Source organism: Polypterus senegalus, chromosome 15 (genome assembly GCF_016835505.1).
Source record: "Polypterus senegalus isolate Bchr_013 chromosome 15, ASM1683550v1, whole genome shotgun sequence".
Taxonomy (NCBI): domain Eukaryota; kingdom Metazoa; phylum Chordata; class Cladistia; order Polypteriformes; family Polypteridae; genus Polypterus; species Polypterus senegalus.
Window position 1 is genome coordinate 78,624,350 of NC_053168.1, and position 23,471 is coordinate 78,647,820.

Genomic DNA, 23,471 nt, shown 5'->3' on the forward strand with positions numbered 1-23,471 from the left:
AATGAGATACAAAATGAGCCAAAACAACTGGTGTCCATCATACAATATGTGAAAATAAAGAAAGATGAAGGTCTGAGGAGTGTCGATCTGCTCTGGACCAGTGCTCTTAGAAAAAAGAAAAGCAACAATTTCCAAAATGTCTGCTAATGCACCATGAGAGCGGCAACAAGCCACAGAATTAAAGAATTGGTTTAACAACAAGAATTGGTACCTCATTAAGCAGCTGGTTGGAGTTTGATGCCCTCGCTTGGTTAGTCTTCTGTTGGCTCCCTCACTTCACATTTCATTTCTGTTTAGGTGACATTTAAGGACAGAAATGAAGCAATTCAGAGGAACGATGAAGAAATTCAGGGAAGCAAATCTTAAAAAAACAATTCAATTAAAATTGAAAGTTAATAAGCAGCACAAACAGGGCACTCATTAAAAAAAGGATTACAATGAAAACCTGCAGCCACGGTAGCCCTCCAGGACTGGAGTTGGTGACCCCTGGCCTAAACCATAACTATAACATTTTATTCAGGTATGCATTTTGTGAAAATTTAACTGTTTGTGGCCAGTTTGCATTCTTCACACATCACTGTTGCTACTGTTGAAGAGAATGTTAAAGGCCACATGCAAAATTAATTTAGTATAATGTGTGCATTCGTTCATTAATGAACAAAAACAGATATGCATTACATGAAAACTTTAAGCAGACTCTGCTTTTATCCAGTTTGCATTCTCCACACAGCATCAGTGCCAAGTTTAACTTTGTTCACATTCATACCATTAAAATGAAAACAATAAATGAGATAATTGATGTTAATGAAATCGATTGTTGCACACACCACTCACTAACAAAACTGGTAAGGATGACTTTACAGTTCAGTATTAGAAATGGAAAGAAAGTTATAAGTTTCCAGTTCATTCATTTTATTTTGAACATCCGCTCATCCAAATTAATAACACTCATATTTTGCAATCATCACTAGCATGAATGCTACTTACCTGACACCATGCTGAACAAATCTGCTATTTTTGTGCATCTTTCAGCCTCTTTTTCAAGATTTTTTTCTTTCTATCCCATTCCCTCTCCCGCTCCACCCTTTCTCTTCTTTGACTCCATTTTAAATTCTTTCTAAATAACGGTAGCGTCACTACACGAATAGCGGTCTCACCACACTATTCTTCTGTGCTGTGTATGAACCACCACAGTTGAAATGGTGATCGTTTTATTTAAAAAATAAAATAAAACATTTTGTGTACTCTGTTCAGTCACTTTCTCATCATAGTGCTAAGGTTTAACTGTTAGAGCGCGAGAGACGGACTTTAAAAATATTAAAATAAAGTAAAAACAAGACCCATTCATTAACAAACTTACAATGAAATAAAGATCAACAAGTACATTTAAAACACAAATCATTCCACTCACATACGTCTTTCATTAATAAAAAAAAAAATAAAATAAAACATTTTGTGTAGCCTATTCAGTCTCTGAGGGATAAAGGAAAAAAATAATGTTCAAAATGTAACCATACGCTACACTTCATTAAAATTTGAAACAAAAATAAAACAAAATAAATACGCAGTAACAAATACCAAAACCCATGCAACATCCAAATATAATTCAAAGTATATTATAAACTTTTAAACAATCTTCTTATATAACTTTATTCATAAAAGCACCAGACGTACACACCTCTCATCATAGCGCTCCTGTTTAACTGTCAGAGCGTGAGACGCACGCAAAGTCAAAACTTGACTTGAGCAAAAACAAGAAACCATCCAACCAGAAAAGAAACCGTCCAACGCTAAACCGAAAGGATATCTGCCCACTTCAGAGCAATAACGCCTGCTCGTTTCCAGTATAATAACATTATATAATTTGAAGGTCAGTAGGAACAAGACAGAATACATGTGTGTAATGGTGAGGATACAGGGAGTAGAGTTGGCAAAGGTGGATGAATATAAATACTTGGGATCAACAGTACAGAGTAATGGGGATTGTGGAAGAGAGGTGATAAAGAGAGTGCAGGCAGGGTGGACTGGGTGGAGAAGAGTGTCAGGAGTAATTTGTGACAAACAGGTATCAGCAAGAGTCAAAGGGAAGGTCTACAGGACGGTAGTGAGACCAGCTATGTTATATGGGTTGGAGACGGTGGCGCTGACCAGAAAGCAGGAGACAGAGCTGGAGGTGGCAGAGAGTTAAAGATGCTAAGATTTGCACTGGGCGTGACGAGGATGGATAGGATTAGAAATGAGTACATTAGAGGGTCATCTCAAGTTGGACGGTTGGGAGACAAAGTCAGAGAGGTGAGATTGCGTTGGTTTGAACATGTACAGAGGAGAGATGCTGGGTATATTAGGAAAAGGATGTTAAGGATGGAGCTGCCAGGCAAGAGGAAAAGAGGAAGACCTAAGATAAGGTTTATGGATGTGGTGAGAGACAACATGTAGGTGATGGATGTAACACAGCAAGATGCAGAGGGCAGAAAGATATGGAAGATGATGAGCCGCTGTGTAGTGGGAGCAGCCGAAAGAACAAATAAAGGTTTATTTCACTGGTCACTCTGAATGCCACAGGCCAGGCAGCAGGCCACCGGGAAAGCTCCCGATGATTGTAAATGTCAGTCTGGCTCTGATATACAGTCAACTCCAGAGATAATGTCACCTCTCAAAAAAGTGAACAAAAATATTAATATCGATAATACACACAATGATTTTAATATTCCTCAAATGTTTGGAGAAATTGTTGACTATTCATGTAATAAAAACAATTCCTGCAAAACTGTTGTGGTATCTTCAAAAACACATGACAAAATTATTGGCAACCTTGAAGAGTACTTACTATAAACAAATTTGCATCTTTGGGGACAAATGTTCCTTAATGTTCCTTTAAGTGTCTAGGAACTTTTGTCTATGGCCATTTTCTGTTTACTGAGGTATAAATATGAGGTAACACACAGGTAAAATGCTTTTGTCATCTATCAGTATGGGTAAAGCCAAAGTGCTTTCAACTCAAATGAGAAAAAAAGGTGTTTTGAGCAGCATAGATTGTGGAATGGCTACAGTAATAACCTGTTGAAATGACCAGTAAGCACAATTTAGGGCCATAATAACAAAGTCTGAAAAGCACGGAACTGTTGAAAATTTGCTAGGAAGGGGACGCATCTGCCCCCATGCACAGTGATGAGGATCAAAGAGGAACCCAAAGATCTCAGTTTCACAACTGTGAAGTTTACTTGAATCTTGAGGATTCACTGTTTTTAAAAGTCAACTGTGACACGACATCTCCATGACCAGAAGCTTTATGGATGAGTAGCACGAAAGAAGCCTCTCTGGAGTCCAAGACACAAATCCCAGTGTCTCAACTTTGCCAAGCAACATTGGAGATACAACTGGAATTGTGTGTTGTAGTCAGATGAAACATAAATTTAGCTTTTTGGCCACACACACCATCACCATGTTTGGTGAAAAAAGGGAACTGGAAAAGAAGGGCATGTCACACCCATGGTGGTGGCTCTTTGGTGCTGATTTGCTGCCAGTGGTCCTTGTTAAGATCAGTGGCACAATGAATTTCATTAAATATCAGAAAACTTTGGGTGAAAATCTGGTTGCATCTATAAGAAGGCTGAAACTGGACCGCAGTTGTGTCTTCCAACAAGACAATGATCTGAAGCACACATCAAAATCAACAAAGAATTGGTTGCAGAAACACAGAATCAAGGTTTTGCAATGGCCCTCTCAATCTCCCGACTTCATCCCAATTGAAAATCTGTGGGCTCAATTGAAGAAAGCAGTTCACAAGAGAAAACCTAAGAAACACCATGAGTTGGAAATGTTCTGTATGGAACAGTGGTCCAAGACCCTTCTACAAGTGTTCTCCAGTATTATTACTACAGAAAAGGGATGAGTGCCTCTTTATTCTCCAGAAAATACCAACATTTGAGTTGCCAATATTTTTGGAATCTACCTTATTATGAAAATTTGCGTTACTAGCGGAAAATATTTCTTTGTTCCAAAAGTCTTTTTGACAATAAAAACACAAGGCTTATCCAATTGTTTAAGCAGATAATATCTCCAAGTGCGTGTGTGGTCCCTCTTATACATTAATTTTTGCAAATTTTTATGAGTATTTCTGGAGTTGACTATTGTGGTCTATGGCCGGCTTGCAATCCCGGCCTATAACCCCAGGCCGCCAAATGGCGCTCTCCTTGCAGCATGGAGGTGCCCAGGATACCAGCAGGGAATCATGGATGATGGAGTTTTCCCCTACAGCCCTGCTGGATACCACAGGGGCCAACAGAGGACACTGCAGGTAGGCCCAGGGTCATATTTGCCCCACACCCCGGAAGTACGTCTGAGTCAAATGGACAAGAGGAATGACGTACTTCCGGGGTGAAGAAGACTTTTTATCTGACCCGGAAGTGATAGGTGATCACATGGACTGGGGGATTGGAAGCACTTTCGGGTCACGGACTATAAAGGATTGTGGGAAAGCCCCAGACATCGAGCTGAGCTGGGTGGAAGGGTGGCAACGCATCTGGGAGTGGTGAAGAGTTTATTATTGTAGTGTATTGTTTATTTAATGAGTATTGTGGAGAGGAGGGTGCTTTGTGCACTGTTGTGTAATAATAAAGTCAACATTTGGACTTTTACCTGGTGTCTGGAGTCAAGTCTGTGGGTTCAAGGGAGCGATAGCGCCCCCTATCTGTCACACTGTACATACACATACAACTTTAGCATATATTCATTCAAGTAAACTTGCTCATAGAGTTCAGTGTAGCATTCTAGCAACAACACTCACCCAACTTACAGTATGTTCATCTACAAAGGAGATAAAACAGCTACTTTATAAACCTGGGTAGAATCACACCTAAAACTAGGAGATGTCCATTTTTTTAAATGGCAATGTTACTACCTGCTCAGCTTCCTGTATTTTCAAGTGCCGACATTATCCTTCCATCTCACTAGGGCTTAATGTTTAACTTCTAATAGCTGAGATCTTTCACTTGCATCCTCCAGCGCGCGCACACACACACACACACAGGACAAAACATACCTTACAATTTTTTAATACAGAAAGAATGGATCCTTTATAAAAAAGTAGATTTTAAAAAGGATCATGGGGCTGAATGGTCAGGTAACACTATAAAATGCTGTATTCACTGTACATCAAGCTAAGGTAGAATTGATTTTGGTTAACAATGAGGAAAATCTTTCCCTCGGAATAGGTTGAAAATTTCCACTTGCTCCTGTTTTCTTTTAATCTGCCACAAGTATCTCTCATCAGACTGTCTCATTTCACTTGCCTCAGCCTTTACTCTTTTTTTCTAGAACACAATTCCACCCGCATCCACAGGATTATCTATTTTTTTCTGAAAGTATCTATTTTTTGTGTTGTGGGCTTGCCACTTCATTTCCTCAGTGTTTTGCATTTTCACATCACACATTCCCACCCTTCAATCTGAATTGTATTTTCAATCTGAATTGTATAACACAGCCCTCAACAATACTAATCTCCCTGTGATCTTTTCAAGCACTCCACTCATACACTAGGTTTGCTGGGACTTTAATCCAGACTGGAGTCGTTACTATTATAGAAGCAGATCAGGCTATTTACATTACAAAATGGCCTATGAGTTATTTATCTCAAATTTACCTTATTGATTCATTTGCAATCATCTCTTTAGTGTTCTGTTATAAGAAATGATTTCACTGCTGACTCCTAGCTGCTGCTGTTGGCCATGACACAAGATTCAGAGTAGCTGGAATCTTTAACCTACAACGATGACAGGCATGACATTATGAGCACCAAAGTAAAGTTAAAGATCACCGCTTATACTGTAAAATTGTATGTGAGCAAGAAGCTGGACAGCATCTCATTTTGTTTATTCCAAATTCTGTTAACTAACATTTTTGTTTCTCTTTCCTGTAAGATATTAAGAAGTTGTTTAGTTAACATTACTGCTTTTTTAATTTCATCCATTGTTTAAATATGTGCTAAAAATCTGAATCCACCTTCTTTAACTCAAGTGGCAAAATAATGTTTTATGACTGTTACCTAAAATTGGAAACATCAAATTCTCTTTGCAAGGATCAGTTCAGATATTTTTGAGAATTTATTACAAACTTAATAATAATGTAATTACAAAGTAAGCACACCAGGCCCGGACTGAACATATTTCTTTATTTACTGTTCTATTTGATACAAGTTTTCAAAACAGCTGAAGGCAGATGCTTGTCTCAATTCCCAGGTATTAAATAGACTGTGCGCCCCATACCTGACCGGGTTGCTTCAATCCCAACGACTGTTGTCTTTAGCCATTAAACAAACAGCACAGCACCTGCTGGAAACTCAATGAACTTGCTGAACTGGAGCGCTTCAGAATGGACTTTAAAAATGTTTTACACCAAATGTAAGGCTGAAAATATTCTGCTTAATTAAAAATAAATTTATATATATATATATATATATATATATATATATATATATATATATATATATATATATATATATATATATATATATATATATATATAATTCTCATTATATTGTTTTTTGATTTACCACCTAAATACATCATATTGTTAGGAACAACCCCAAGAATAAGCATGATTTCTAAAATGAAAGATTAGAGAAAGGACAGTTCAAGTTCAATTTTTAGCAGTGCAACTTTAATTTTAGTATCAAAACAAATGTTCTTTTCAGAGGCATTCTTAATGCTATTTTCCAATTGTTTTAAACTGAAATTTAAAAAAGCAGCAGGAGCAAAAATGTATGTAACATAAAATGTATTCTTTATTTTGTGCTGACAGTGATGTAATTACTTTGTGAAAAAAAATGCATAGGAGTGTACTCCTTACAACATAATAATAATAATAGTGATAACAATAATTCTTTTTATTTATATAGAACATTTAAATAGGGTAATAGATGAAAAAATATTACTCTTTCAAATGTGATTATTTTCTACCTACAGTATGTGGGCCGACCATGTAATGTACACTCCTTTGAAGTTTTATATTCTTACCCGAGTCCTACGCAATTCAGAGCATCAAACCACTCCACCTGGCTAATGACGCTACAATAAATCAAAGGTACAATTAGTAACTGTTTTATTTCAGTTTAAAAACATTAGAAAGAGAAACAGACAAGACTGTGGATGAAACAGAATTCCCATTTTATTCTGTTTACTTTCTTTTATATTGTAAATACTGTATTATACATTGCAAACCATGATGGGAAATCCAACAAAACCATGATTAGTATTAATATAAACACTCAATATAGTTACTTCTTTAGAAATTATACAAAATGATGTCTTATAATTTTGTTCTATTATGAAATATGGCTTCACAGAGAACTGATTGGTAAAATACTTTGTAGAGCAATGGCAAGTTTGTCTACATGTCATTATTGTAGCACAGTTTATTTGGCATTAAAAACACTGACAATATCCATCAGTGAAGGAAATGTCACACATATTAACTGAGGCACATTATAAAAATGTTTCATGGACTGACTATGTCAGTTTTAAATAATAAAGAAAATTTATATCAAGCTTATATACTGTATATTTCACGTGGCACTGACCCACTGACAAACAAAAACCTGTAATACGATACCAAGATATTTTCTAATTATTTTAGCAAGATGCTATGCAGAAATCAACATTATCTTGTAAGATTATGCTTTGTGGCTTACATCTTTGTCATCAGGATTGGCAGAAAGCAATTTCTGGAAATTAATAATACATTAAATGTCTTTGGTGTGTGGTACAATTATTATGGATATAGGTAAACACAGTACCATTATTTTTGATCCCTTTTAATTAACTGATCTAGTTTAGGAATAAGAAAAGCAGAGACAAGTCAAAATATGAATCTCCACTGCAAACTCCTTTTAAAATGATCTTCCACGGTGTTACATTGTTAGCTTTCAGTCTATCACTCTAAAGGCAGTTACACTATATATATATATATATATATATATATATATATATATATATATATATATATATATATATATAATAAAAGATTTGTTCTTCTGGCGCGGTGGCACGGTGGCGCAGTGGTAGCGTGGAGTTTGCATGTTCTCCCCGTGTCTGCCTGGGTTTCCTCCGGGCACTCCGGTTTCCTCCCACAATCCAAAGACATGCAGGTTAGGTGGATTGGAGATTCTGAATTGGCCCTAGTGTGTGCTTGGTGTGTTTGTGTGTGTCCTGCGGTGGGTTGGCACCCTGCCCAGGATTGGTTCCTGCCTTGTGCCCTGTGTTGGCTGGGATTGTCTCCAGCAGACCCCCGTGACCCTGTCTTCGGATTCAGCGGGTTAGAAAATGGATGGATGGATGGATTTGTTCTTCTAATTTGGTAGACATCAGTAACTCAGTAATTGCGTTACAGTACAAAAGATGTGTAATCTGTCCTAATTTTATTTTACTTGAAAGCTCTCACCAACACTATAATTGGTAAATCACATTTTACCACAAAAAAAAACACACTATGATGCTTATCTCAGGTTTCACTGCTCAATATTACCCTAACACTTTTAAGCAACACAGGCAAGCCCATATTCCCATTTAATATAGTAAAGTAGTATTTTAGAAATTAGAGTAAAACAATACATTCAGCTGGAAGCTCATGATCTTGCTATTGATACAAATTTGAGGTTATAGTCTATGGAAAAATAATTATACAGCAAATATCAAACTGTAATGAAGTCTGTAATGGAAATTGAGTGGTATCTGTGACTCAAGTCTGATTAAAAAGAATGCTTGCATAATACGAACTTAACTTTGTTAGTTTATGTTGTTTCCATTGGCATTTAGGCAACCTTTACCAGAACTGTCATCAGCTAAAAGTGAAACATACTCAAATATATAACACTTCTTTAGCTGCGTCTTTGTCTTGTAATTGGCTCATGGCACCAGTGAACAGAAGCAATGTGTATCCAACCCTCTTGAATCTCCTTCCTTGCATACACATCTTATTCTTGTTAATCTGAAACTGGACTCCATTTGACTTTTGGATGACCTGCTGCTATACAGACTAAGTGGTGGTCCACAAAAGCAGATTGCTCTTTATCTTGCTGCTATAGCACTCATACGTCAACATTGTATTTTCCCAGGTCTTTTGGCTCACTGCTTGGTATGCACCAGTCGTCTGCTTCTATACTTGTTCGATAGTGCCTCCATGCAGATTTGTTGAACACTGGTAGTCTCTCAATAGATTCTGATGACAAGGCCTAAAGAAAAAAAATATAAAATCATGCAGTAGATCAGCAGGTTATTTTGAATCCTCATCATTAACAAATATGTTCAAAATTTACAACTACAGTAATCCGTTGTGACCATATTCAGTGCTAGCTGCTTGTAGTTCAGTGTAAGGACAGCATCAAAAATGTATCTAATAAAAACTAAATATCACTATGGTGATTATCTTGTCACATCACTTAATATACAGTTTTGTGAAGTTTTATACCTTTGCTTAGTTCACAATTCACTGGTAAATACTAAAATAGGGAAAAAAAAGCCAGATTAAAACTGGAAGTGAGAATCTCTATTGCTTAGAAACAGTTCTAATGAGGGTATGATTGTCTAATTTTACCTTTTGGTCCCAGATTTACAACTAGGGCTGGGCATGAAAACAATATTAATAATTACTTAATTTAAATCCCACAAAAATGAAATCATATATGGGTCATTTTCAAATAAGCCTTGCGGGATTCTTCTAGAGGATGTAGAACAAAGTAGGTATTGATCCTTTTGTGGCCTTCTGTGGCACACAAGAGAGCAGTAGACTTGGAAGAAAAGCCAAAAGCCAGCTGATCACACCACCACCTGCATTTCTAAGATGGTACTAAAATGAATGGCTAACCTACACACACACTTTTGGCTAGCTCTATACTTCACTTCATGACAAAGCTGTTAATCGAAGATGAGCGCTTTCAAATGAAACGGGACACAAGAGGACATTTGTTTTTAGCTTCTTTACCACCAGATATACTATGGTTGATTCTGATGGACACAATAAGGCACCTATACTGGATCTGTAACTGGAACAGAGCATGATCAATTCACCAGAAGCTACGCCTTCCTCTGAACATAGGTACACATATTTCTTCTAGCTTCTTTGGAGCTGGCTGGCAGACTGAAAGACAGACAGAACTTTATTTGTTCCCAGGGGAAATCTGGCTTTTTACAGAAGCTGATTACCATTCTCTTTAGAGAGGAAGCGGACTTATTCTCTTGAGAAAAAGAAAGCACTTTCTTTGAGCCAGGAAGTTACTCCCCATAGAGAGTTGGAGATGAACAACATCAACTAGCTTTACAATTTATTCCTACAAGTTTAAACACAGACTGGAAATATCGAGAAGCAGTATTACTTCAAAGAGGGAATTTCAGCACCTAAACATTTGGCCAGGAAAAACAATCTTTTTCCCTATGATGTTACAGAGGACAAAACCTTTAACAGTACACTGAAGAGGATAACACCATAAATCAAACCAAAAACCATGTGGCAAAGCCCTCAGCTCAAACCTAGTGCAATAACATAAAGCTCCAGATGGCATCAGACATCATCCTAAAAGGTTTAGTACGTAGCTAGTAAGCAGGCAGATAAAAACCTTCTTTCTCATGTTTGACTGTCACAGTGTAACAAGCTCATGACAGTGTTAAGGGAACTGTCACAAGCTTTTAACTACATTAGCAATAAAAGCCTTGAACTGCAACAACATAGTTTAGCCCTCACTCACCCAAGGCTGTGTATGACAGCATGGATTAGTGGACTGTGACATCATGCTCAAATCCCCAAAGTGAACCACAAAAATAAAAACCTTATAAAATCAATAAAATTTAGAAACCTGTAAACACCTCTGTTGTGTCTCTCTCTTTGTACATTTTTGTCTTCTAAGTCGATATACAGTATGTTCTATACAAACAAAGGAAATGCATAAGAAAACATAGGTCCGTCTTGTTGTACTAGTCTGTTTTGGTAAAGAAGGGGCAAAGACCTCAGACTAAGCTTTCAGTTTACAAGTCATACTGCATATCCATTCATTGCTCTGGTCACAGGTCCTAGATATACCCTAAAAGAATAAGACAGTGAGCATAAAAGGTGAAATACATTTTGAGTTGCTGGGGCCACTCTCCAACAGGTTGAGGAGCTCAGAAATAGTGCTGGGCCCCAGGGCAAATCTACTAAAGAGGGGTCAACTGAAGCAGTCTGGCTATGCAGTTGGAATTTACCTTACAAGGCTCTCCCAGTGTGTGCATGAGGCATGACCCACTTTGTGAAGACCCAGAAGCAGACACAGAACTTGCTACAGGAACAGTATCTCTCAGCTGGCTTAGAAGCATCTGAGAATTCTCCTGAAAAACCTGAAAACGTTTTGAGTTTGCTGTGGCCTGGTCCTTCAAAAAATACTTGTTACCAACAAAACCCTTAAAAGAAAAAGGAGATTAAAAAATTGTAGATTTCCTCGAACCCGCCATCTTATCGTGGTGGAGGGGTTTGCGTTTCCCAGTGATCCTAGGAGCTCTGTTGTCTGGGTCTTTATGCCCCTGGTAGGGTCACCCAAGGCAAACTGGTCCTAGGTGAGGGATGAGACAAAAAGCGGTTCAATAGACCTCCTATGACAAAGAAAAAATGTGGACGGCATTTTCCCTCTGGAGCCAGGCCTGGAGGTGGGGCTCGATGGCAAGCACCTGGTGGCCGGGCACAGCATGAAGAGGCAACGTGGTTCTCCCTTCTCATGGGCTCACCACCTATGGAAGGGGCCAAGGAGGTCGGGTGCAGTGTGAGTTGGGTGGTGGCCGAAGGCGGGGACCTTGGCGGTCCGATTCTCAGCTACAGAAGGTGGCTCTTGGGATGTGGAATGTCACCTCACTGAAGGGGAAGGAGCCTGAGCTAGTGCGTGATGTCGAGAGGTTCCGGCTAGATAGAGTCGGGTTCACCTTGGACTCTGGAACCAATCTCCTTGAGAGGGGCTGGACTCTCTACCACTCTGGAGTTGCCACCGGTGAGAGGCGCCGAGCGGGTGTGGGCATACTTATTGCCCCCCACCTTGGAGCCTGTACATTGGGGTTTAGGCGGCTGACTGGAGCTGTGGTCGTAAGGTGGTCGGTGCCTGTCGTGGCGGCAATCCCCAAACCTGTTGGTGGACACCAGCGGTGAGGGATGCCGTCAAGCTGAAGAAGAAGTCCTACCGGACCCTTTTATCCTGTGGGACTCTGGAGGCAGCTAATAGGTACGGACAGACCAAGCGGAATGCGGCCTTCGGTGGTTGCTGAGGCAAAGTCGGGCATGGGAGGAGTTTGGGGGGGGCCATGGAGAACAACTTTCGGATGGCTTCGAGGAGATTCTGGTCTACCGTCCGGCGTCTCAGGAGGGGGAAACAGTGCAGTGTCAACACTGTATATAGTGGGGATGGTGCACTGCTGACCTCGACTCAGGACGTTGTGGGTCGGTGGGGGGAGTACTTTGAAGACCTCCTCAATCCCACTAACAGGCCTTCCAATGAGGAAGCAGAGCCTGGGGACTCGGAGGTGGGCTCCCCCATCTAATGGGGCTGAGGTCACCTAGATGGTCAAAAAACTCCTTGGTGGCACGGCCTCGGTGGTGGATGAGATATGCCCGGAGTTCCTCAAGGCTCTGGATGTTGTAGCACTGTCTTGGTTGACATGTCTCTGCAACATCGCATGGACATCGGGGACAGTGCCTCTGGATTGGCAGATCGGGGTGGTGGTCCCCCTCTTTATAAAGGGGGACCGGAGGGTGTGTTCCAACTACAGAGGGATCACACTCCTCAGCCTCCCTGGAAAAGTCTATTCGGGGGTCCTGGGGAGGAGGGTCCGTCGGACAGTCAAACCTCAGATTCAGGAGGAACAGTGTGGTTTTCGCCCTGGTTGCGTAACAGTGGATCAGCTCTACACCGGTAGCAGAATCCTGAAGAGTGCATGGGAGTTTGCCCAACCAGTCTACATGTGTTTTGTGGACTTGGAAAAGGAGTTTGACCGTGTCCCTTGGGGAATCCTGTGGGGGGGTGCTCCGAGAGTATGGGGTACTGGGCCTCCTGATAAGAGCTGTTCGGTCCCTGTACAACCCAGGGTCAGAGCTTGGTCCGCATTGCTAGCACTAAGTCGAGCCCGTTTCCAGTGAGAGTTGGACTCTGCCAGGGCTGCCCTTTGTCACCGATTCTGTTCATAACTTTTATGGACAGAATTTCTAGGCGCAGCCAGGGTGTTGAGGGGGTCCAGTTTGGTGGACTCAGGATTGGGTCACTGCTTTTTGCAGATGATGTTGTCCTGTTTGCTTCATCAGGCCTTGATCTTCAGCTCTCTCTGAATCGGTTCGCAGCTGAGTGTGAAGCGGCTGGGATGAGAATCAGTACCTCCAAATCCGAGACCATGGTCCTCAGCAGGAAAAGGGTGGAGTGCCCTCTCAGGGTTGGGGGAGAGATCCTGCCCCAAGTGGAGGAGTTCAAGTATCTTGGGGTCTTCTTCACGAGTAAGGGAAGAATGGAGCGTGAGATCGACAGGGGGATCGGTGTGGCATCCGCAGTGATGCGGGCTCTGCATCGGTCTGTAGTGGTGAAAAAGGAGCTGAACCGTAAGGCAAAGCTCTCAATTTACCAGTCGATTTACATTCCTACCCTCACCTATGGTCATGAGCTATGGGTAGTGACCGAAAGAACGAGATTGCGAATACAAGCGGCTGAAATGAGTTTCCTCTGCAGGGTGTCTGGGCTTTTCCTTAAAGATAGGGTGAGAAGCTCAGTCATCCAGGAGGGGCTCAGGGTAGAGCCGCTGCTCCTCCGCATCGAGAGGAGTCGGATGAGGTGGCTCGTGCATCTGATCAGGATACCTCCTGGACGCCTCCCTGGTGAGGTGTTCCGGGCACATCCAACCGGGAGAAGACCCCGGGGAAGACCCAGGACACGCTGGAGGGACTATGTCTCCCGGCTGGCCTGGGAACGCCTTGGGATTCTCCCAGAATAGCTAGAAGAAATGGCTGAGGAGAGGGAAGTCTGGGCCTCTCTGCTCAAGCTGCTGCCCCTGCGACCCGACCTCGGATAAGCGGAAGAGGATGGATGGATAGATTAAACTGTGCATATTGTGAGGATAATCTTGCAGAAATACATATTGAATATTAAGGTATAGTATAAAACACTCATTTCGTTTACAATTTATTTAAATCTGCCTTTTCGGGTTTAGCCCCTGAAGAATGGCTGGTGACATCAATAGAACAAACATTTGGACATCTTTAGATTCAGTTTCTTCATTATGATATACTATTTTTAATAACATCCTGAACTTTAAAATGGTAATGATGAAAGCTGGAAATGATACATCTAATGTTCTACATTTATATAGTCCCATATACAGGAATCTAATGCTACTTCATGTACAGTAAGTATTTATGATGATATATAGAATGTGTTGGCATAAGATTTACTGTACAATAAAATGCATTGGGGTAAAAGTTAAGCATAGTAAAAATGGAGCCACTGTTTTTAAAGTATAGTATGTGGTGTATATCATTACAATAGGAAATTTATATTATAAACCCTTATGAGGTATAGTATACTGTATATTATTACATTCCAAAAAAAATCAAAATATCTGGTAATATTCTGTTTAACTTTAAAGAAAAAAACAGGGAAAAAAGTTAACTGTGCTCAGTATCAAAAAATAACAGTTGATAATTGGGAAGAAACCACTATTTGATCTCATTGATAATAATTCATAATGAAGACAGTTAAGAAGGAATTTAATTTTGATTAACTGCCTTGTTATGCATTAGGTTTATCACTTCAATGACAAAGAGAAATACTATTGACATTTTGAGTTATGGTGGAGATGGAGAATGTAAATAAGGTAGAGGACTGAAAACCAAACTCAAGTGTTGAGTTATTTCAATATCACATCAGGAAAAAAAAAAAAGGTGTCTTACAAGATCTGTAAAAATGAGCTCACTCGGTACAGGAACACGATAGTGAACACTTCAAAAGAAAAATCATAGTAATGTTGATTCCACTTTTATTTAACTTGGGAGATGACCTTGAAGCACTTTCAGTGTCACTTTCTTCTGTTTTGTCTGCACTATGAAATCCTCATCTAACAATACAGAATCTAAGTCAACAACAATATTGACAACTTTATTTTTAGAGTATATTATATTTGACAATAGCAACAGTGATCCCAATCCACCTTAGGCAATGTTTGTTGACATTTAACAATACTTTCAGCTTTGTACCCCTTGACATTAACAACAGCTTTCAAAGTGTATGCAATTTTAGAGACTATTTGTACTATTGTTACAAGGGAGTGCATTGTGCTTCACTTTGGTAAAAATGTTGCATTGTTAAAGCCACTGGTTAAATGATTAAACAAAATTAGAACTAGTTGATTAGCAAAATAGTTGACAGTTGCAATCTCCAAGTGTCAAATTTAATCTAAAATGCTTTGTGATAACACATGAAATTATTTGTTAGGGTAAATTAATAAAATGTTAACTGAGTGAAACTTCTTACTAAACAATTACATTAAATGTGGTGGTAAAAATGATATTGTGCAGAAATCTTTCATTGATTTCTGTAATAAAACTCTAATAACCACAGAATTACCTTTAAATAAATAACCGCTGATGTTCCATATCCTTCCATAGAATAAAGCTGCAAATCTCCTTGAAAGTATCTGGCATACAGACGAGAAATTGGAAGACCATAACCAAATCCAGCCTAAAACAAAACAGTTAAAAAAGCTGTCAACAAACAAAATAAAAATTGCTTATACTAAATGTTAAAATGTATTTTTACTTAGATTTAATACATCTAATAAACCAAAATTATACCCAAATGGAAACAATATACCTAATGAAAGGGTAAAATATTATCTCATTTTTTAACAAAACTTTTCTTAAGTTTCAACTGCATATTTTTCCCAGTTGATTTGCACATTAAATAAAGTAGAGTGATATAAAATAGAACAAGGATTAATATAGATTTTATAGACAGGCAGTACTCTACTTCAGCTCAGAGATTTGGAAGGGCTGGAAACAAAAGTTTAATGATTTCATTAGATCAACTAAAACTCACATATCATTTTTATACCAAGAGTACAGTGATAAAGAATTACTCCCTTCCTGATTTTTTATTAATATTGCAACATTGAAGCTGATTGTTTGTAGGTCTTCTAACAGAATCTAGTATTAGATAAAGGATGCCTGAGCGAACAACCAACATTTTTAAATTAATCTATTTATTAAATGAGCAAAGCTATTCAAAGCCAACTGGCTCTGTATGAAAAAGTTATCACAGTTAAACCAGTTACCGGTTTTAATACAATTAAATCCAGCCCTACTCAATTTACAAAACCCTTGCCAGTAGAAACAAGTTGCCAGCCCAAAGACTCAGCAAGCACAATATGCCATGAACAAAAGAAACTGCAGACAAAATCAGAAAACAAAATCTGCTGTTATCAGTATGGGAAGGGCTATAAAGCCATTTCTAAGCTCTGAGACTCCACCAGGCCATAATGCCAGCCATAATCTTCAACTGGAATGATATTTGGAAAAGTAGTAAAACCTTCTATGAATCTGGCTTACTAAAATTACTCAAAGGGGGCAATGTAAAATCATTGAGAAAGTCACAAAGGAGTCAAAAATATAGAGAATTTCAGGTTTCTCTTGGCTCAGAAAATGGGCTTCATTGTGAGATGCATGGTGGAAACCACTGATAACCAATTAAAACATAAATGCTAATTTCTCATTATCCTGAAGCACCTGGATGATTTCCAAGCTTTTTAGTACAGTGTTTTATGGACAGATGAGACAAACTAGGAATGTTTTGAATTACGGGTGGCAGTGCAATGGTTTAGAAATGTTTTGATGACCCAGAAACCGGATGACTTGCCATAACTAAAGTAACCATGAACTTTCCACATTAGAACGGCCGAAATGTAGCCTAATTTAAATTCTGGACTGACCTAATCGTAAGTCTAGACATAAACCTTAAAGACATGCAGTGACAGGTCCTGAAATAAGCACTTGAAAGCCCAATAATGTTTATGAACTCAAGCAGTTCTGCAAAGAAGAGTAGTCTGTAATTTCTCAAAAGTAGTAGAGAAGACTAGCTTTGAAATACAAGATACAGTATACAGTGCATTATAGGACATTGTATTAGTCTTAGGGACAGGCTCTGTGTGCATGACAGCTGAAAACCAATGAATGCTCATCCAGAAGTATAATGCAATGATGAGGAATAAAGAACACAGGTATATTGGTGAAATTTGACATGCCCAGCAGTCTTCAGTCATGTAAACGTATATGGTCTGGCAACAAGATTTGCAACTGCACTCAGCAAGTCTGACATTCCTAAAGACTAGAAGTCTCATTATTTGACATCAGCATTAGCAGTACAGTCATAAAATAAAAGCCTTGACGACCTGTTAGCTATTTGCCTACTGCAGCATGTATTCCAAATAAAATGTAAATGCTAGTCAACTATTGGCAGTACCCCACTAAGACTTGTGCATGTTGTGCATCCACTGCACAGTATTTAACCTTTTACCACTGCTGCAGACATTACAGAGTGTTTAAAAATTACATTCCAAATAGGTGTGCTATCCGTCTAAGACGGATTAAAATCTAAGTAATCAATGTGGACCTCAAGTTAAAGTATGCAGTGTGCCATCTATTGGAATGTATTTTGTAATGCATGTAATAATAAACTGCATTGCATTGTCATTCCAACAGATGGCACATCACAAATATTCGAAGTAATAAAATGCCAACAAATGGTGTATCACAAACATAAACAGTGCTTTTATAACTCTCGTAACAAATAGCATATAACAAAGAAATAGCAACTGGACAGACAACCAGATACAAAGACACCTGTTGTTTTATTTAGGTGGATATCTTTAAAAAAAGGAAATGGAGATTTAAATGCAGCTTTTAAAACTGTTTGAAACATATTCATATATAGGCATAACAATTTAAAAAGAAAGTAAGATACTTTTAATAATTGGTTTATGAATATTTATCAAAGTTTTCAGTATTTGGAGAAGTGCTATTTGCAGATTGTTGTATTAGTAATTTACACTAAGAAACAAACCCCACACACATATACTTTATAATTGATTCTTAAAACCTCTACAAAATCCACTAATGTATCATCAGTCTTCTCTGAAAAACAAAATGAAAAAATGTTCTGATGTGAATCATCTAAAAACAAGATGTATATATTTTATGTATAATGCCTCTCCCCTCTGCTTAGTTACCAAGGGTGCATTTCGTGAGTTGTCCATCACAGGGCTTGGTGCTGTTGTGTACATATAGCTGAAAAGCCGGTCAATTTTCCTTAGAGGAACTCCTCCTCCCATATCTGACATCTGAAAAAAGCACAATAACGAACAGTTATTAGATAATGTAATAATGCTAAAAATAAAGGTTTTCTTAACAACTGCAATACATATTACAAATCACCTGTGATTCCACAACCTTTTTCAAAATAAAAACTAGCAAGTTTGCAAATACTTGAACAAACACCATCCTTCTAAATATTTTATCACCAAAGAAATATGTGAATAGCATCCTGGAATATCCAACAGTTTATTAGGGAGATGTTCGGTGATCACCCTAGCCCAGAGGGAAAAAAAAGGGCCAAAAGTTGAAAAATGATCAAAACTAATTATCAGAACAGTTACAAATATGGGATTATCATTTGGAAAACACAAAATACAAGCTGGGAAAAAGCACACCATACTGCCACCTCTCTACCCAGTTGGCACATTTGTTCACTGCCTAAACACACCAAACAGCTCTCCTACTCATATTCTGAACTCTGTCTCCTTCTTTAGATTTCTCGCTACTCTGCGATTACAAACTCAAGCTTAGTAATGCACTGGTAGTCAATTTAATATTAAATACGGTGATGCACAGCAATGGTTAAGTATTATGTTTTATCTATTCATGTATTTTAAATATTCCAAGGATAAATCAAAAAGTAAAGGCAATTTGAAAAGTACTTAGTAATTGCAAAGGATAGGAGTTGACACAATACAACATGTTTGCAACTACCTATGGGTAGTTCGACCACTCACAGTGCACCACTCTGCAGTTAGCCTAGTTGAAGCCAAGGTAAAATGAATATGGATGGTCCATTGCAGGATCACACCACCATTGAACAATGCACCATAGTGAGATTTCTTTGGGTATTTGCTGAAATTCACCAAAGGATCTTGGCTTATGCAGATCAGTAAGCTGTTTGGTTACCGATCTTGCACAAACTTTATAGTACCCCAAGTCATCATGCACTATGGCACGTGCAGCTGATTTCCAAATGTGCAGCAACAACAGACAATGTAATCCGTCATTCTTCTCTGATGAAGGCAATCACCATGTCGATGTGGGCTTATGTGCAAGATGTTGATGGACAAGATAAAGCTTCATTGGTTACACATGTTCTTCTCACTTTAAAACTTTCCACCCATTCATAAAACTTTTCATTGAGTCCTGCTGTTTTCACATTCATACAGAGCCAGCAGGGTGCTGCAGGATTCCCTATTCCTTTTTGTTTATGCAGATAGTTTTCTATGATTTTGGCTATGTGCTAGGGTCACTATCATGCTGTAGAAAGAAGATGAGACCCATCAGCCACCTCTCTAATGTACTGCATGATGGATAAGAATCTGCTTGTACTGTAAAAAAAGGGGGGTCATTGATTTTGATTAATACACCAACTCCACTGCTGGAAAAGCAGCCCCCAAACCCTCCACAATGCTTCAGTGCTAAACTGCATGTACACTTCTACAGTCTTTCAGGAGATTAAATGCATTGTTTGAACCAAAAACTTCTAATTTTACATCATCAGTCTACAGCACCTGCTGCCACTTTTCTGCACCCTAGTCCCTGTGTTTTTGTACATAGATGAGTCGTATGGTTTTAATTCCACCTCACAGGAATAGCTTTTTGGTTGTAGCTTTTCCATGAAGAATACTTCTGGTAAGACATCAACCAGACTAAAGATAGGTGTATCAGGATCCTAATGGGTTCAGCCAGATCTGACAGCAGTGCTGAACATCTTTCGAGTACAAAGGTAAGTAAGCTTGATCTATTTTATCATTTGCTATACTCAGCTTCCAAAGCTAAACAGCGTGCTTCCTATCTTCAAACTTGCATGTTTGTACTTCTGTAGATAAGCTTGGATAGCATATTTTAGGAATACCTCTCTGCTACAAACGTTCTGCTTGGGAGAGAACTTTAAGATACAGGACGATCACCTTGTGTCTTCTTGTTATGTTTACTTTTCCATAGTGAAAGATCTAGAGAGATCGTCACATCTGCTGCCACCTCATCTTTTAAGCATGGTTGTCCTTTACTCCATTTTATTCCCTTTACAAAGCACATTCTGCTTCACTTAATCAATTTGTTCTAACATACACACTACGTCATTGGCCACTCACGCCTCTTTGTTATGTTTGCATAATCATGCATTGGGCTATATTCCTATAAAGATCTCACTAAAAAAGGATCTACTGCCATGTTAGATTATTTAAGGTTATTCAAATTTCTTAGTGTATTGCTTAACTTTCTGCAAAAGTCCATCTGAATATGCGATTTTACCGAAGAAAATGCTCCAATGATTTTTCAGGCTGTAATCTTAAATGGAGCTAACCAGGCATAATCACGTAAAATGTATATCACATTACAATCGAAAATCAATCATGTATTGCATTCAAGGTCAGGGTAACATACTACATTTGACTGTTTTAATATATTTTAATTTCACATATGCACATATTTTAAAAATGTACTTATCATTTCCATCACAATCTTATGATTCCTGTAGTATTGTCACAATCACCTAACATGTATTTTTTGGGGTGAATTTCAAGTTGGGAAACCTTGGTATAACATGTTATTAATACATTTTAAATTATTGTTGACAACAATAAAAAAGCATGCAGACCTCACAGAATACACAATACTATCCAAAACCTCTACAATTTCATATTAAAACCAGTCAACAATGTCATTGACAGGTGGTTAAAATTTAAACATGTTCTTTCTTAACTAGAGGTGTCTGATTGGTTACCCTCTATCTGACAGGTGCCTCTTTCAAAGTAATCTTATGAAAGGCAAATACATGGCTAAAACATTTGTTAATTGGTACAGTGACATAGGACTAAAACTGTTTCCTGTACAAAAGTTACATAACATTGAGACATCTAAAGAGATCTTATCTGTTTAAGATACAAGTAAGGATTTTTTTTGGGGAGGTCTGAACAGCTAAATGTGGCATAATATACAGAGCTATCCCAGGAACATCTGGTCACCCCATTTGAAGCATAAGTTCTATTTGCTTAAATACATTTCTGGGGGCAGATCAACAATAATGGCTATTAATTACAATTATGGCACTGCTTCTCTATAGCAAAAAATCAGTCATTATTCAGTTATATAATACAATATACAATATTTTAAAATAACCATCACTTTCAAGGATTTTTTTTACAATAATTACCTTAATAGTTAGATCTTCTTTTCCTAAAGCAACCATAACTTCTATTGGTGGAAGAGACCTGGACTCATGTGTTTCCACTGTAGCTCTCATAGAATTCTATTTCAAATTAAAACATACTTAATTACCTGACATTCAAATTACTTGACACCACTTGGAAAAATACAAAAGAAGGTACTTTACAAATTTGTCCTATCTGTTTAAAAATTATACCGACAATCAAGCATTTCATGAATTCTGTCTGGAAACATAATATAGCAATAATCATTTGACGGATTATAGAGAATATCTCTTTTGATTCTGGAATGAGTAATGTATTCTGAAAATTACGGCTGACTACAAGCATATTTAATTTATAAAACTGACAAATTTTGAAGCTGACGTTGTTTACTTAAGCTTAATTTTTGTTTTCTGTGTTAACACATAAACACAGAAATAAATAAAGTAGGCAAACTTCTGTGTCCAGTGTGTTCAGCATGGACTGAATCTCAAATCAGTTGCTCACATACCTAAGAAATCCTTAGAGTGCTTGAAGATGACCTGTTAAAGCAGAAAGCCTTTCTTGTTTAACATCAGAAGTGGCATGGCTGAAATCCATTGGTGTTGAATTTTTAAATCTTTAATTAATCATTAGTGTGTGTATCATGCACCTCTCCTTCCTTGACATTTCCTAAATTGCAGCACTACAAATGCTCATTCTTGAAACTCTAAAATTCTATGCCCAGATTGTAGGTGTGGATTTTGGTAAGGCCATTCCTAAATCGTTATTTTATTTTTCTTTATCTCGTATTATATAACCTTGCACATCATTCAGCTTCTCGTCACAGATGCTTGACAATGCTTTTCTGAAGAATCCTTTGGTACTGAGCAGAATTCATTGTTCTCTCAATGACAGCAAACTGTCTTTAGTCTGACTAATTACCATGACATTACCACTATGCTATCTTACAGGTCTCAACAAATAAAAAGGTAGTGTAATGCTAGGAACAAAAATATTTCTAATGTAACAGTAACACTACTTAGCATGGGTAGGCAATGGAGTAGACAAGACACATAAAAGACAGCTGCCAACTGGGTTGTCAGTCATACAATGTGGGACCACACGTTCTGAACAGAGGGCTGACTGAACATGAACAGGATAGCCCACACGCTAAACAGGAATATGAGAGAGAGGGCCCAGCTGGTCAGGAATTAGGACAGTCATAACTTAACTTGAGGCTGCCAGCTGGAGTAAAACAGATATAAAGCTATAAATTACTTCCTGGAAGCCACTACTCAATTTTGAGTCGTACAAGTGACGCATAAATGAAACAAGCACAAGTTGCGTCCCTAATAAAAGGAAAAGGAAATTAAAGTTGTAAATGCAATAAACAAATACTCAGAACTCCCATAATCCTGACAGTCATCACATGAACAAGTAGAAGATCACTCCATTACCTATAGAACTTTCACATCAGGGGTTAACACTGCTCCAGTCAGCTGCAACAGGTTTTTCAAAACAGGACAAGAGCGAGTGAAGGAAATACATATACTGTATGCAGTGGATTCAAAAATATTCAGACACCTTCACTTTCGGCACATTTTATTGTGTTGCAGTTTTAAATTTAAATTGATACTTTTGCCATTGTTGCCCAACATTATATATATATGCTGTAAAAAATCCAGGTTCCTAGAAACCATGGATTCTGGCACTTCAATCATTCAACAGCATCGGTTGTGCAATAGTGGCTAAGCAAGGTTCTCTTTACTCAGTGGTTTCACTTTGGTGACACAGTCGATTTCTTTGAGCTTTGTGCTGTAGCCTCACACTTCCGGGCCAGACAGACAGAAACACAAACTTACACATTTAGACTTTTATATAGCCTGGGACCTAATTTTGCTATATATTGCCTTTGATTCTTGTATGTCTTAGCATTATCCTCTGATGAAGGCCCCTGGCAGAAATGACACTATTTTATAAAAAAAA

General features: G+C 38.3%; 1 protein-coding gene and 1 long non-coding RNA gene across 2 annotated transcripts in view; both read right to left on the minus strand.

Annotated features, from left to right (window-relative positions):
• Positions 1-247: 247 nt before the first annotated feature.
• Positions 248-8,006, minus strand: LOC120515626. Its single transcript, XR_005630674.1, has 3 exons — positions 7,014-8,006; positions 5,642-5,761; positions 248-289 (listed from the first exon to the last, which is right to left on the minus strand). It is a non-coding gene; the product is annotated as an uncharacterized LOC120515626 (long non-coding RNA).
• Positions 8,007-8,264: 258 nt separating this feature from the next.
• The window catches only part of pdk4 (pyruvate dehydrogenase kinase, isozyme 4), a 65,495-nt gene continuing 50,288 nt past the window's right edge, over positions 8,265-23,471 (minus strand). The window contains exons 8-11 of the mRNA XM_039737020.1: positions 21,509-21,604; positions 18,264-18,374; positions 15,608-15,721; positions 8,265-9,226 (exon numbers count right to left, since the gene is read on the minus strand). Of these exons, the coding sequence (XP_039592954.1) occupies positions 9,083-9,226; positions 15,608-15,721; positions 18,264-18,374; positions 21,509-21,604 (465 nt within the window). The 3' untranslated portion in view covers positions 8,265-9,082. The remainder of the gene's footprint in view (positions 9,227-15,607; positions 15,722-18,263; positions 18,375-21,508; positions 21,605-23,471) is intronic.